The sequence below is a fragment of the Esox lucius genome, chromosome 17 (genome assembly GCF_011004845.1).
Source record: "Esox lucius isolate fEsoLuc1 chromosome 17, fEsoLuc1.pri, whole genome shotgun sequence".
In the NCBI taxonomy this organism is placed as follows: domain Eukaryota; kingdom Metazoa; phylum Chordata; class Actinopteri; order Esociformes; family Esocidae; genus Esox; species Esox lucius.
In genome coordinates this window covers 44908281-44921148 of record NC_047585.1, presented here as the reverse complement: position 1 = coordinate 44921148, position 12868 = coordinate 44908281, and the positions used below count along the sequence as shown (strand labels likewise).

The window sequence follows — 12868 nt, the reverse complement described above, 5'->3', positions numbered from 1 at the left end:
CCGTATACAGTTTTAGTTAAGGCTTACCATAACGTAACTACTGTATGTTGTAGCCAGCAAATGTGTTTGTCTATCCTGACCCAAAACGCATGCACGGATGCATACTTTGAACATCCACCAGAAACAGTCGTAATATAACCGTAAACTGTTTTATTTCAGGCTACCTATAAGGTAGATACTAACGGTTTTGTAGTTTTCGTCTATATAGAATAATTCATAATGCGTACTTCGCTTAGCCTACGAGGAGATACGAACGTGGGGCCTGTAGTTCACAAATTCACTTCTCTAACCACTACGCTATTTAACAAGGGATAGGCAGTCAGTCACTCACTCAGTAAGGGACATTCGCTCTTCTTGTCTTCTTGGCTGGCTCCGCTTACGCGGTCCGGCAAAAAGAGTAGCCCTTGCTGTTTCACCACTTAGTATCTTTTGTTTTTGGGTGTAATGATATAAACATTTGGAATATGTTTGGTCAGTTCTTCAAATATGTTGGTGATGAATATCTCTCACAGTAAAGCAGAAAAAGTGTCTCCGTCTCTCCCTGGTCATGCAGTGACCACATACACACTCCTGTCTGGGTAGCCATGTCTGTCTCTGTCTGCCTCTATCTCCCTGGTCATGCAGTGACCACATACAGACTCCTGTCTGGGTAGCCATGTCTGTCTCTGTCTGCCTCTATCTCCCTGGTCATGCAGTGACCACATACAGACTCCTGTCTGGGTAGCCATGTCTGTCTCTGTCTGCCTCTATCTCCCTGGTCATGCAGTGACCACATACACACTCCTGTCTGGGTAGCCATGTCTGTCTCTGTCTGCCTCTATCTCCCTGGTCATGCAGTGACCACATACACACTCCTGTCTGGGTAGCCATGTCTGTCTCTGTCTGCCTCTATCTCCCTGGTCATGCAGTGACCACATACACACTCCTGTCTGGGTAGCCATGTCTGTCTCTGTCTGCCTCTATCTCCCTGGTCATGCAGTGACCACACACAGACTCCTGTCCGGGTAGCCTTGTCTGTCTCTGTCTGCTAGTTTTTATTGCCAAGAGCTGGTCACTCAGCCTATAATTGGTAAGTAAGTGTCTGTTTCAGATCTCTGACAGAGATGTTTGTTCCCCTTTTTAAAGTGCAGTTTATTAAGTGTTCCCCAAACCTTGTTTGCATACATTTCTATTGGTTGGATTACACTATCAAACATTTCGATTTTTAATAATGTGTTTTATTGCATACAATGCTCTACTGCCTTTTACCTGCCATTCACTGCCATTTTAAAGTTTTCCAAAGCAGAACTGAGACTGTGGAGTTGTCCAACAGGTCTGCTACCTCATTTACAGACATGTTCAATAGATTTGGAATGAGCCTAAAGCCTTGTCTAACTCCAAAATCTGTTCTGTTTCTGTGTACATATATATATTTTATTAAGTCATACACCTTACCACCAAATCCACTTTGTAGAATTGTGTAATAGACCTTTGTGCCAAATAGAATCAAATGCTTTCTTAAAATCAACAAAGCAAGCAAATACTTTGCCTTCTGTCTCTTTTGCTCTGTCTCTCTCTCTGTGTGTGTCTCTGTCGTGTGTCTTTCTCTGTCTCTTTTTTGTCTCTGTCTGTCTCTTTCTCTCTTTGTCTCTGTCTGTCTCTCGTTCTGTCTCTGTGTGTCTGTATCTCTCGTTGTGTGTCTGTTTCCTCACTCTGTCTGTCTTTCTGTATCTGTCTCTCTGTTTGTCTCTGTTACTCTCTCTCTCTCTCTGTGTCTCACTCTCTTCCTCTATCGGTCTTCAATTCAAATGGGCTTTATTGGCATATAATATTTTACAATGTAAGGGTCTGTCTCTATCTGTTTCCATCTATCTGGATTGCAGGATTCTAACAGAATAATTCTGATGCATTACATGTCTTTACATTTAAACCCTGGACATGCTTCCAGAACCCATCACAGACTGGGATGGCAACAAAAGCTAGAATCTAGTGTCTCTTGGCAATTAAACATGTCCATTAAACTGAGACCCTGTGTCCACATATGAGGACACAATGTTTGAGGCTTCCTGCACCATGTACTTCATTCTGCTTAACTCAAACCTATTGTCCTTACTAGAGGACAGTTGTCTGTGCCATGCTTAAATATTATACTTATTAGGTCCTACTGATCCCAAATAGCTAAGAGAAATAAAAATGCATACATTATCAAACCTCATATTTTAGGCATTATGACACCACACAAGAGGGTGTACAGAGGCATGACTAAGAGACTAAATAGAGTCAGGAATGACACACTATAGAGGCAGGACTGAGAGACTAAATAAAGGCTGGACAGAGAGGCTAAATAGAGCGAGGAATGTCAGACTATACAGAGGCAGGACTGAGACACCAGAGGCAGGAATGACAGACTCTATAGAATCAGGACAGAGAGACTCTATGAAGGCAGGACTGAGAGACTATAAAGGCAGGACTGAGAGACTTTATATAGGCAGGACTGAGAGACTATAGAAGCAGGACTGAAAGACTAAGGAGGCAGGACTGAGAGACTATAGAGGCAGGACTGAGAGACTATAGAGGCAGGACTGTGAGACTTTATATAGGCAAGACTGAAAAAATATAGAGGCAGGACTGAGAGACTATAGAGGCAGGACAGAGAGACTATAAAGGCAGGACTGAGAGACTTTATATAGGCAAGACTGAAATAATATAGAGGCAGGACTGAGAGACTATAGAGGCAGGACTGAGAGACTCTATAGAGGCATGAATGGCAGACTCTATAGAGGCAGGACTGAAGACTAAGTCTGTGAGACTTAATAGAGGCATTAAAGAGGCAGTGCTCAGCTGATCACTGAGAGACAGCTTACAGAATTCAGCCACCACTGTCAGACCACACTGACGCACACAATAAGCACACACACACACACACACATACATACACACACCACAGGATCCCTATTCTTTAAAGGTCACAGTTCACTGTGTGTCATTAGATCACAGCAGGAGTAAGCAGCCTATTAGCTATGTGTGTCATGGGTTGGCAGCAGAAGCCAGCAGCCTATTAGCTCTGATGGTATTAGATGTAACATCAGAGACCAAGCCAACATGGCATCCTAACAGGCGCAGTCCAGAACTGCCCTGGCTTTTATTTCAACGTTAACGTTTTGTGAAATGGATGTTTGTACTCGCGCTCAACATTTTGTTGGACCTGTTTATAAACCGGTTAAACTCCAATAACGAATGTGGAAACTCTCAGACTTTCCCTGTGAAAAAGGGGGGGTTTCCTTTGCTTTGTCAGTGTTTTTTTAAACCTAGATTGCCTCCTCAAACAGCACAACCTGTTATGACCTGTCTTTACCACCTGTCTCCATTTTCTCTTTTTCCTTTCATTTGATTATTTCTGCACATCTCCACAGTGTCTCTATAAACCCCTAGTGAGGCAGTAGCCCTGAGAACTGGAGGCATCCAGACACACCTGAGAGAATAGACTAGACTCATTTCGTTAACTGGATTAATTTCCTGTGTTTGTTCTGAAACGACACCACACCAGCTCTCTCTCAACACCCACACACCGTTTCACACTAAAGCCTGGAATATTTTCCCATCTGCTTTGTATTGTTTTGTAATGTTCCAATTTTGGAACATTATCGAATCACATTTTGTGTAAAGAAATGCAAAAGGGTTAGGTCTTCTTGTTTATTAACCACCATCGGATCAGATATATTGATGGAAAATGTATTCTGGGGCTGTTTCTCCCAAGGACAGATAGTGAACCGTGCCAAGGAGAAGAGAAGTATGTTCCAGATTGACAAACAAAGTTTTTTTGTTTAGCCTTATTCTTACCAAATAAAATCTTTGCAGATTTGTTCGGTCATCCTTGTGCTAGCTTTTCATTCAATATTATTTGAACAATACATTTAAATAATCAATTCCAAGATGTCACTAGAGGATAGGTTGCGTAAATAGCCTACATGCTATTGAAACTATTTTTAATCTGTAGTTACAAATGGAATTGAGAATACTCGTATGCATTGAAAAAGCATTGTTTATCAAATTATACTATGACCTATTGTATGGATCGGAACTCTGTTGACCTGAAACCAGCAGGCCACCGTTTGCTTTTCAGTTCATTTAATCACAGGTCATTCAAAGTCTTATTGAAGTTGTCTGTGCTGTTGGTGTTTAGGCTGAGGTAGGCTAGTTATTTGTTTCCTCTAGGACAACAGTGTCTAGATTTGTTTGTGGTCCTGGAATCTTGTTGTGCTGAGATTCACCGTTAGGGCCCAGGTTGGACAGAATTTGTGCGGTCTAGAAGATTCTGTCAGCTCTTCCTGGTTGGAGAGAGAAGCACCATTTCGTCTGCAAATAGTCAAATAATCTGACTTTAATCAGACATTCTTTTTCTGAGTACACTGGAGTGGAGCCAGATGCCGCGGACATGCTTTTGCCAATGAATTCATATAAATGTTAAAAAAGGGGGGGTTCAAGCAATGTCCCTGTCTCACCCCCATAACCCTGATGGAAAAATTGTGTGTGTTTGTTGCCAAAAAAAAAGAAAACATAGCCCTCTACCCAGCTTTATGTTTAGTCCATACTCAGAAATAATACCCCTCTACCCAGCTTCATGTTCAATCCTGCTACGTCAACAGATAGCCCTCTACCCAGCTAGCCCTCTACCCAGCTTCATGTTCAATCCTGCTATGTCAACAGATAGCCCTCTACCCAAATCAGTCTGGTCAGCCGATGACATCACTTAACATTACCGCCTCAGTGTTATGAGATTAGTTAAGATCACTGCCTCAGTATTATGACAGATTTTCAAAACACCGCCTCAGTAATATGACATCACTTAACATCACGCCTCAGTATTATGACATCACTGCCTCAGTAATGAGATAATTTAACATCACTGCCCCAGTATTATATCATAAAACATCACTGCCCCAGTATTATATCATAAAACATCAGTAGTGACATAATTTAATTTACCCATCTCAGTAATATGACATCACTTAACATCAATACCTCATTAGTGACATCACTGTCATAGTATTATAACATCACTTAACATTAATACCTCAGTAGAGGCATCACTTAACATCACATCTTTTCGGCTTTCTGCAGTAAACACCACTGTTCTAAAATCAGTTGTTCTGTCCTTAAGCTAGACTGTTAATCCTAACTGCTCCACAGGTGGTCAATGGGCTGGGTTGACACACATTTTGGTTAAATCCTGTGTTCAGTTACCTACTAAATTAATTGAATCCCTTCATTTACTGACTACTTTAATTCACAGAATCCCTTAATTCATGACATTTCTTAATTTATGGAATGTCTTAATTTACAGTATTCCTTAATGTGATTAATTACTTAATTTACAGAATTATTCAATTTACTGAATCTCTCTAAAGGTGCCAGTACTATGTAAAACGGTCTCTACTTCTGAGCATTCTTTTTCTCTCTCACACACACACACACACACACACACAAAGCAAATACTCCTCTCCCTCTCAATATTTACCTTGCCTTTGATTGGTTCCTGTGTCTGGGTTCTATACTCCGAGGTTCCAGTATCTGAGATCTGTACACCAGTGTTCCAGTGCTGGGGTTCTAAATGTAGTGTTCCAGTGCTTGGGTTCTATACTCCAGTGTTCCATTGCCTGGGTTCAATAATCCAGTTTTAAATGTTCTCATGTTTATACTCCAGTGTTCCACTGTCTGTATTCTATACTCCAGTGTTCCAGTGTCCAGGTTCTATACTCAAACATTCCTGTGTCTGGGATCTACACACCAACATTCCAGTGTCTGGGTTCTACACCGCAATGTTCCAGTGTCTGGGTTTTATCCTCTAGTGTTCCAGTGTCTGTTCTTCCATGTGCTTCTGGTTTGTTTCCCAGTGTCAGTTCATCCAGCAGGGCTGCATCAGCCCTGGAAGATGTGGTGATTGTAGTGCTGGTGGGTTGTATGATGTCCCAGTGGTCATGGTCATAAACACAGACTCCCTGACCGAGCAGTCAACCCAGTAGGGACTCCTCCTCTCCCCCTTCAGTCGATGTCCTGGGTCTTAACGTGGAACCTCTCTGTTCTTCAGTAGATCTTGATCTTAATGTGGAACCTCTCTGTTCTTCAGTAGATCTTGATCTTAATGTGGACCCTCTCTGTTCTTCAGTAGATCTTGGTCTTAACGTGGACCCTCTCTGTTCTTCAGCAGATCTTAATGTGGAACCTCTCTGTTCTTCAGTAGATCTTAATGTGGAACCTCTCTGTTCTTCAGTAGATCTTGATCTTAATGTGGACCCTCTCTGTTCTTCAGTAGATCTTGGTCTTAACGTGGACCCTCTCTGTCCCTTCAAGCTGTCTTCTCTCTCCACTGTTCCATTCACCCCTGCCTTTCACCTCCTCTCTTTCCCCTTCAGGTGTACAAGCAGCAGGCAGCCTCCAGTCTGGGGGTTCTGGGCCAGAGGCTGGCAGAGCAGGAGGAGGACTTTGCAGGGAGGGCAGCCTCCTACCAGAGAGAAATTCTTCACCTTCAGAAACTGGTGCGAGACAAACAGCAGGACCTGGATGGAGTGTTGCAGCAGAAAAGGTACCAGCCAGCCATTCAGGGCCCAGACATCCAGGGAAGAAGGCAGACAGCCTGGTCACAGGCATCCAGGGAAGAAGGCAGACAGCCTGGTCACAGGCATCCAGGGAAGAAGGCAGCCCAGTCACACACCGGCAGGAGCAGGAAGGGAAAGGCAGCCGAGTCACTTGCAACGCAAACCAATTACAGGAAGGGCATTGTGGGGGGGTGAGGAGGAGGGGGAGTCAGTGCTGGCTGGGTAAGACCGATCAGCTGGTGGGGCTTCCTCTGCGTTTCTCTCCTTTTCTCCCTGTCTCTCACTGCACCTCACAGTGAATCCCTCTCTTTCCGGCAGTCATATTCTTTTTCTTTTGTCTCTACCTTTCTCTACTTTTCTCCCTCTCTTCCAGACAGTTCTCTTCTTTCTCCATTTCCTCTCCTCTTCTCCCTGTCTCTCCTCCTCTCTTTCTCAGTGTCTGTCTTTCAGCGATTCGTTCATGTCCACAGTGTAGCCAGCCACATATTATCTTTAGAAGTCATCCAGTGTTCGTTGTCGCCTCCTAGAGGGCAGTTGAGGGCACTGCAGACATGTAAAGGCTTGGTAACAGCCGAACACCAATCACAGTGTCATGCTGGGTTTGGCCAATTCAGCCGGCCCTGCTGATGGTGGTTGTGGTCCAGATATAAGACATGGTGACCATGGGTTCTCCTAACCTATATAAGACATGATGACCATGGGTTCTCCTGAACCATATAAGACATGATGACCATGGGTTCTCCTAAACTATATAAGACATGATGACCATGGGTTCTCCTAACCTATATAAGACATGATGACCATGGGTTCTCCTAACCTGTCTATGACTCACCCGTCTCTTTAAAAAAAAAAAACTCTAAAACTCTCAATACTAAAACATCTCAATACTATTTTCGTCATCTCACTCTCTCTTTCCCTCCTCCGGACTTTGTCCCCCTCTCCACCCTGCAGGGAGGTGGAAGGAGAGTTGGAGGTGGTGTGGGAGGCAGCAACCAGGGAGAACCAGAGGATTAGAGAGACCCTCCAGGACTTCAGCCCATCGCTCCACTCCATCAGTCCCACCAAAGGGCACCAGGACAGGGGTCAAAGTGACAGACTCTCCCCTAGCTGGCTGTCCCAAATGCAGGGGGAGTTGTTCTTCCCCCAACTGATACCAAACAGCTCTGACCCTCCTCTCTTCGCCTCCTCTCCCCAGAGCAGCGGTCCGGCTGGTCTCCAGCGCAGCCCCATGTTGGAGTCAGACTCGGACCAGCATCAAAACCCCTCCTCGGATGAGAGCGAGAAGAACGCCATGGACTTCTATTCCTAGATCTGTTTGGTTCATCCACTGTTTGACTGGAGACGGTTTTGACAGGGACTGGTTTTCCACATCTTTTATCTTCCAAAGACAAATGCCCCTCTGATCCTAAAATCATCCTAAATCACTATTTTGACCAGAACCCTGCATTCCTGGAGTAGGGCACAGCAGAGTGAATGTAGGGTGTAGGTTGTCATTTGAGACTCACCGCTCCAGCTTTCCTTATTCTATTGATCTAATAGAAGAGGGAATCTCTTTGTACTTTCTTGCTCAGTCTGTTGTTCATTCTCAAGTGTCTATTATTCGGCTGTAGAAATATTCATCAACCAGAGGTCTGCCGTTATTAGCATGTTGAAAGAACTTTCAACCAGAGGTCTGACGTTATTAGGTTGTTAAAATAATCGCCAACAAAATGCCAACATTGTAATAAACAAATTAATAGCTTTAAATATTTTACACACTTATTTAAAAAAAAATAATCTGAACATGTATACGCTCAGATGCTGTTGATGTCATGAAGATTGAATCCAACAACTCTTATTGTCCCACTCACATTTTATTTTATTATTAACCAATTTAGCAATCCACTTTGAGTTCTACAGGAATAAGTGTATGGCAAAACCTAGTTTTTTGGTGAGAAATAAATAAATATTATTTGTTACCCATTTCCCCGTTGTTCGTCAATCTAACAGTAATGACCAGGTCTGAATGACACCGTGTTCCATATATTGTGCCTTACATATGGGAAACAGTTCAGTTTCATGATTTGTGGGATTCTGTTCATGTTGTCTGTTATCTGAAAGACAAACACTTTGCTAGAACAGTAGTGATGTATTGAAATGTATCCACTCACTGATGTAAGACGCTCTGGATAAGTAATACTAGTAGTACACAAAGTTGTTGACTTGGTTAGAATAAAAGAAGATAGTATTTGTTAGGGTCAGGGTCACGGCTTAAGTTAGGGTTATTGTCAGGGTTCAGGGTCATGGTTAAGTTCAGGGTCATGGATTCAGTTAGGGTCATGGTTAGATTTCAGGTCATGGTTCATGGTCTATGGAAACAGGACTGCCTGATTGTACTTCCTCACTCAGAACAAGGTTCTTAGTATAAAAGATGCAGAATCACTAGACCACAAGTCTTAAAAAACAGTTCTTTCTATGAACATGTTTTGGGGTTTTTACCACAACAGTTAAGTGTGACGCGTTCCTGGCAACTCTGAAGAAAACAGGCCAACAGACACTGTCAACTGTATGACCTGGCTGTAGCCTCACCCATATAACCACTGGTCCAGGGCCAGACTTGGTGTGTTTTTGCCTGATGGTAATGCCTGTGATTTGGCCAGGGGAAGCTGGTCCTGAGTCAGTTGTTCTGGGTCAGCGTGTGAGCTTTGTGGCTTTGCAGGGCCTTTTAGTGATGGAGTCTGGTTGTCATGGCTGTCATTATAATAATGATGGGGTTGTTAGACTACAGAGACTGATAATGTCCTGAACACGCAGATGAATGATTTCTGTTTTTGCCTCCACATTCTGGATTGTGGTTTGTCAGGGGCAGGAGAATACCATGCAGCTCTGACATCACCTACCTAAGCCTGTGGTCTGGAGACAGCGGCGACCGCGCTTCGCCCAGTTTAAACCTGATGTTTCCGGAAACCGATGAATAGATATGGTCAACTGCATCATTGAGTTGAAAAGTCACTAATATAAAATCCACTGGGTTGGATTAGTTAGGACATCACCAGAGACAGCAGTGTGTTACCAGGCAGACACCAGGGATGGCAAAGCGTTTTTGGCGAGAAATACACCAGTGGGGGTGATGGGAAGAGACACAGAGGGTGAGTTCAGGGCCCTGGAGGGTGTTTTCTTAACCTGAAGGGTGACGCTGATTTGTGGGGTGCGTTCACGCCACACTTGGGTTATAATGATTAGCATTCAACTGGCCATTCTGATCGAGATCACACTAACAGATTAGACGTTATGCAGAAGAGTGGTCATCCCAAGCCGCTTTCAAAATAATTGGCCACAATGTTTAACAGAGTGCTGCAATGTTTCAAGAAGTGTTTCGAAGTTTTATCCTTTACTGCCGTTCAATAAAATACTGCAAAACATCAAATACAGCTGCACTGTTTTAGGCAAAGTGGTGTATGTAAAGTCCGGTTAAGTTTCATAAAGAGTTATAAAAATCTTCTTTTTGGTGTGTTTATGTGATGCTGATTCAGGAATGCGACATACAACCCCTGGACCTCAACGTGTTGTACTGGTTATTTTGTGTGTTCTCACCTCCCTGAACAAACCACATGAAGGGGGGAAGCTCCACAAGCTTGGTATGACAGTGACTTTTTGTTTCAGATCAGCACTATCACTCTGATTAGCTGTTTAGTAAAGCAGTCGAATATCTCACACACACACACACACACATACAGTCCCCTGACCTGATAGGGAAGAGCTTGTTTTAGGAACACAGCCAATCATCATTTCACAGTCATGTGAAGCGCAGCACTGATACCTGGTGGTGAATCTGTGTTCATGTGATTCTCCTGGCTTCTCTGGTACTCATGGCTGTGTCCCCACTGACGTGCATTGTGTCGCGCACTACTTTTGACTGGGGCTCAGGTCTGAAGTAGTGCGCTAGATAGGGATTATGGTGCCATTTGGGACTGATATTGTGCTACAGGCCGATTTGGTAAAGACGAGCGCAAAGAAAATATTGCTTTATTGTTAATCAGACTGATCATACACCCAAAAAATTAGAGAAAAATAACTATCAATTTAGGTTAGATTGTTGAAAGGAAAATGTAATTCTCACTAAAGGAATACATATTTTTCTCTGAACTGTGTCATGACAAAACTAGAGTAGCCCTACTGGAACAGTGTTGGAGAACTCTGGCCTGATATATTTGTAGTACAGGTGTTTTCAAAGACAGGATCAGTCTCTGAATCTGCCCTTTGTCTGTCTGGCACCGGCCTCTCTTCCGACTGTGTCTTTTTTAACAACTGTGTTGGCAATTCAGCACCATGTCCATGAAGGTTAGCTCATTTAAACAGGGTTGAACTGTTGAAGGGTAAATAACATCATGCCCTGTGTACTGAGCTGAAGGGACATTGTAGATAAGTGTCTGCCTATCTGCCTTTTTCGTTCCTCACAGAGGAAGACAATTCATCATTGAAAGAGTAAGAGTTTTTGCATGAATGAATATTATTCATTGTGTGGAGGAATATTAGTCATAGTTTGGAGGAATATTAGGCATTGCATGAAGGAATATTAGTCATTGTTTGGAGGACTATTGTTCCTTGTGTGTTTATTCTGGGGAGGACTGTTAGTCATTGCAGGGAACTATTGGTCATTGCAGAGGGTCTATCTTTGTTTAAGTCCGTGGTGTATAATAATGTAAGCTGATATCTAAATTGAAGTCAATCAATCAAATATATTTCATAGTCTTTTTTACATCTACAGTTTTCACAAAATGCTTCTACTGAAACCCAGCCTGAAAATATGTACAGAAACATACAGTCAGGACAGCAATGAGTCTTTTAAGCCTGCAATGAGTCTACGCCCCCTGCTGCCCTGGAGCCGCGACAGCCAGCGCCCCCTACTGCCCTGGAGCCGCGGCAGCCAGCGCCCCCTGCTGCCCAGGAGAGGCAGCCAGCGCCCCCTGCTGCCCAGGAGAGGCAGCCAGCGCCCCCTGCTGCCCAGGAGAGGCAGCCAGCGCCCCCTGCTGTCCAGGAGATGCAGCCAGCGCCCCCTTCTGCCCAGGAGATGCTGCCAGCACCGCCAGCGCCCCCTTCTGCCCAGGAGATGCAGCCAGCGCCGCCAGCTCCCTCTGCTGCCCAGTGTCCGCCGCAGCCGCCAGCTCCCCCTGCTGCCCAGTGTCCACCGCCCGAGCCCGAGGAAGATTGGCTTGAGCCGCCCGAGGAGGATTGGCCCGAGGCCGCTGATGACTGGCCGCCTGAGCCCGCTGACGACTCTCCTGCCCTGGAACCGCCGCCTCATCCCACGGCGACCTCTCCTGCACTGCAGCTGCCGCCTTGTCCCGCGGTGCCCTCTCCGGTCCCGGCCTCAGCGGCGCCCTCTCCGGTCCCGGCCTCAGCGGCGCCCTCTCCGGTCCCGGCCTCAGCGGCGCCCTCTCCGGTCCTGGCCTCAGCGGCGCCCTCCTCCCCGGTCCCGGCCACAGCGGCACCCTCCTCCCTGTCCCTGTCGCCTCAGCTCCTGCCCCTCAGCCGGCTCTCCCAGCTCCTGCCCCTCAGCCGGCTCTCCCAGCTCCTGCCCCTCAGCCGGCTCTCCCAGCTCCTGTCCCTCAGCCGGCTCCAGCCCCTCCGCCGGCTCTCCCGGCTCCTGACCCTCCGCCGGCTCCGCCTCCCCCGGCGCCTGGCCCTCCGCCGTCCCTCCCGGTTTCTGACCCTCCGCCGGTTCTCCCGGTTCCACCGGCTCTCCCGTCTCCTGACCCTCCGCCAAGTCCTGGACCTTCGCTGGCTCCCCCGGCTTCTGGCCCTCCCCAGGCTCCTGACTCCTGACTCCTGCCTGAAGGGACCGTTCCACTTCATGTTTTCTGTTTGTCTTTGTCTTGTTCTTGTATGGTCTTTCCTGTTCTTGTCTCGGTTGATTAGTATATTAATTTCACCTGTGTTTAGCCCCCAGTGTTGGAGTGCCCGGCACTCCGTTTAGTTTTCTTTGTTTTGGTTAAATAAAAAGGGGAAACACCTCAACCTTCTGCGCCTGCCTCCGTCTCCTACTATACAACGTGACAGAAGACCCACTTCACTTGTTGAGCGTTGCTTTTTTGTTAACTGTATAGACGATAGATTTTGAATTGTTTTTGTTCACCTCAATTAGGTTGGAGAAATAAGCTGATCGAGCAGACGTGAGTGATTTTTGGTATTGTAGTGTACTGTCTATCCAGGCTAATCTGATTACTTCCAACTTGGTGGAGCGAAACTTTCGATCCAATTTTCTGGAGGCTTGCTTGAGTGCTCTAGTACTACAGGGAGCAAGTTTCTTGTTG

General features: G+C 45.4%; 2 protein-coding genes across 6 annotated transcripts in view; one reads left to right on the top strand and one right to left on the bottom strand.

Moving 5' to 3' along the window:
• The window catches only part of zgc:165481 (uncharacterized protein LOC100073327 homolog), a 28422-nt gene extending 22025 nt beyond the window's left edge, over positions 1–6397 (bottom strand). For all 3 annotated transcript variants that reach the window (XM_010880608.5, XM_010880601.5, XM_010880610.5), the window contains exon 1: positions 5498–6397. The gene's annotated coding sequence lies outside the window, so the exon portion shown is untranslated. The remainder of the gene's footprint in view (positions 1–5497) is intronic.
• cep89 (centrosomal protein 89) overlaps positions 1–7987 on the top strand; it is an 83037-nt gene extending 75050 nt beyond the window's left edge. For 2 of the 3 annotated variants that reach the window (XM_034287065.1, XM_029114122.2), the window contains exons 20-21: positions 6393–6562; positions 7527–7987. In XM_034287065.1, coding sequence (XP_034142956.1) covers positions 6393–6562; positions 7527–7884 — 528 coding nt within the window. In that variant the 3' untranslated portion in view covers positions 7885–7987. The remainder of the gene's footprint in view (positions 1–6392; positions 6563–7526) is intronic. The other variant, XM_034287066.1, reaches the window with a different exon arrangement.
• Positions 7988–12868: the final 4881 nt, after the last annotated feature.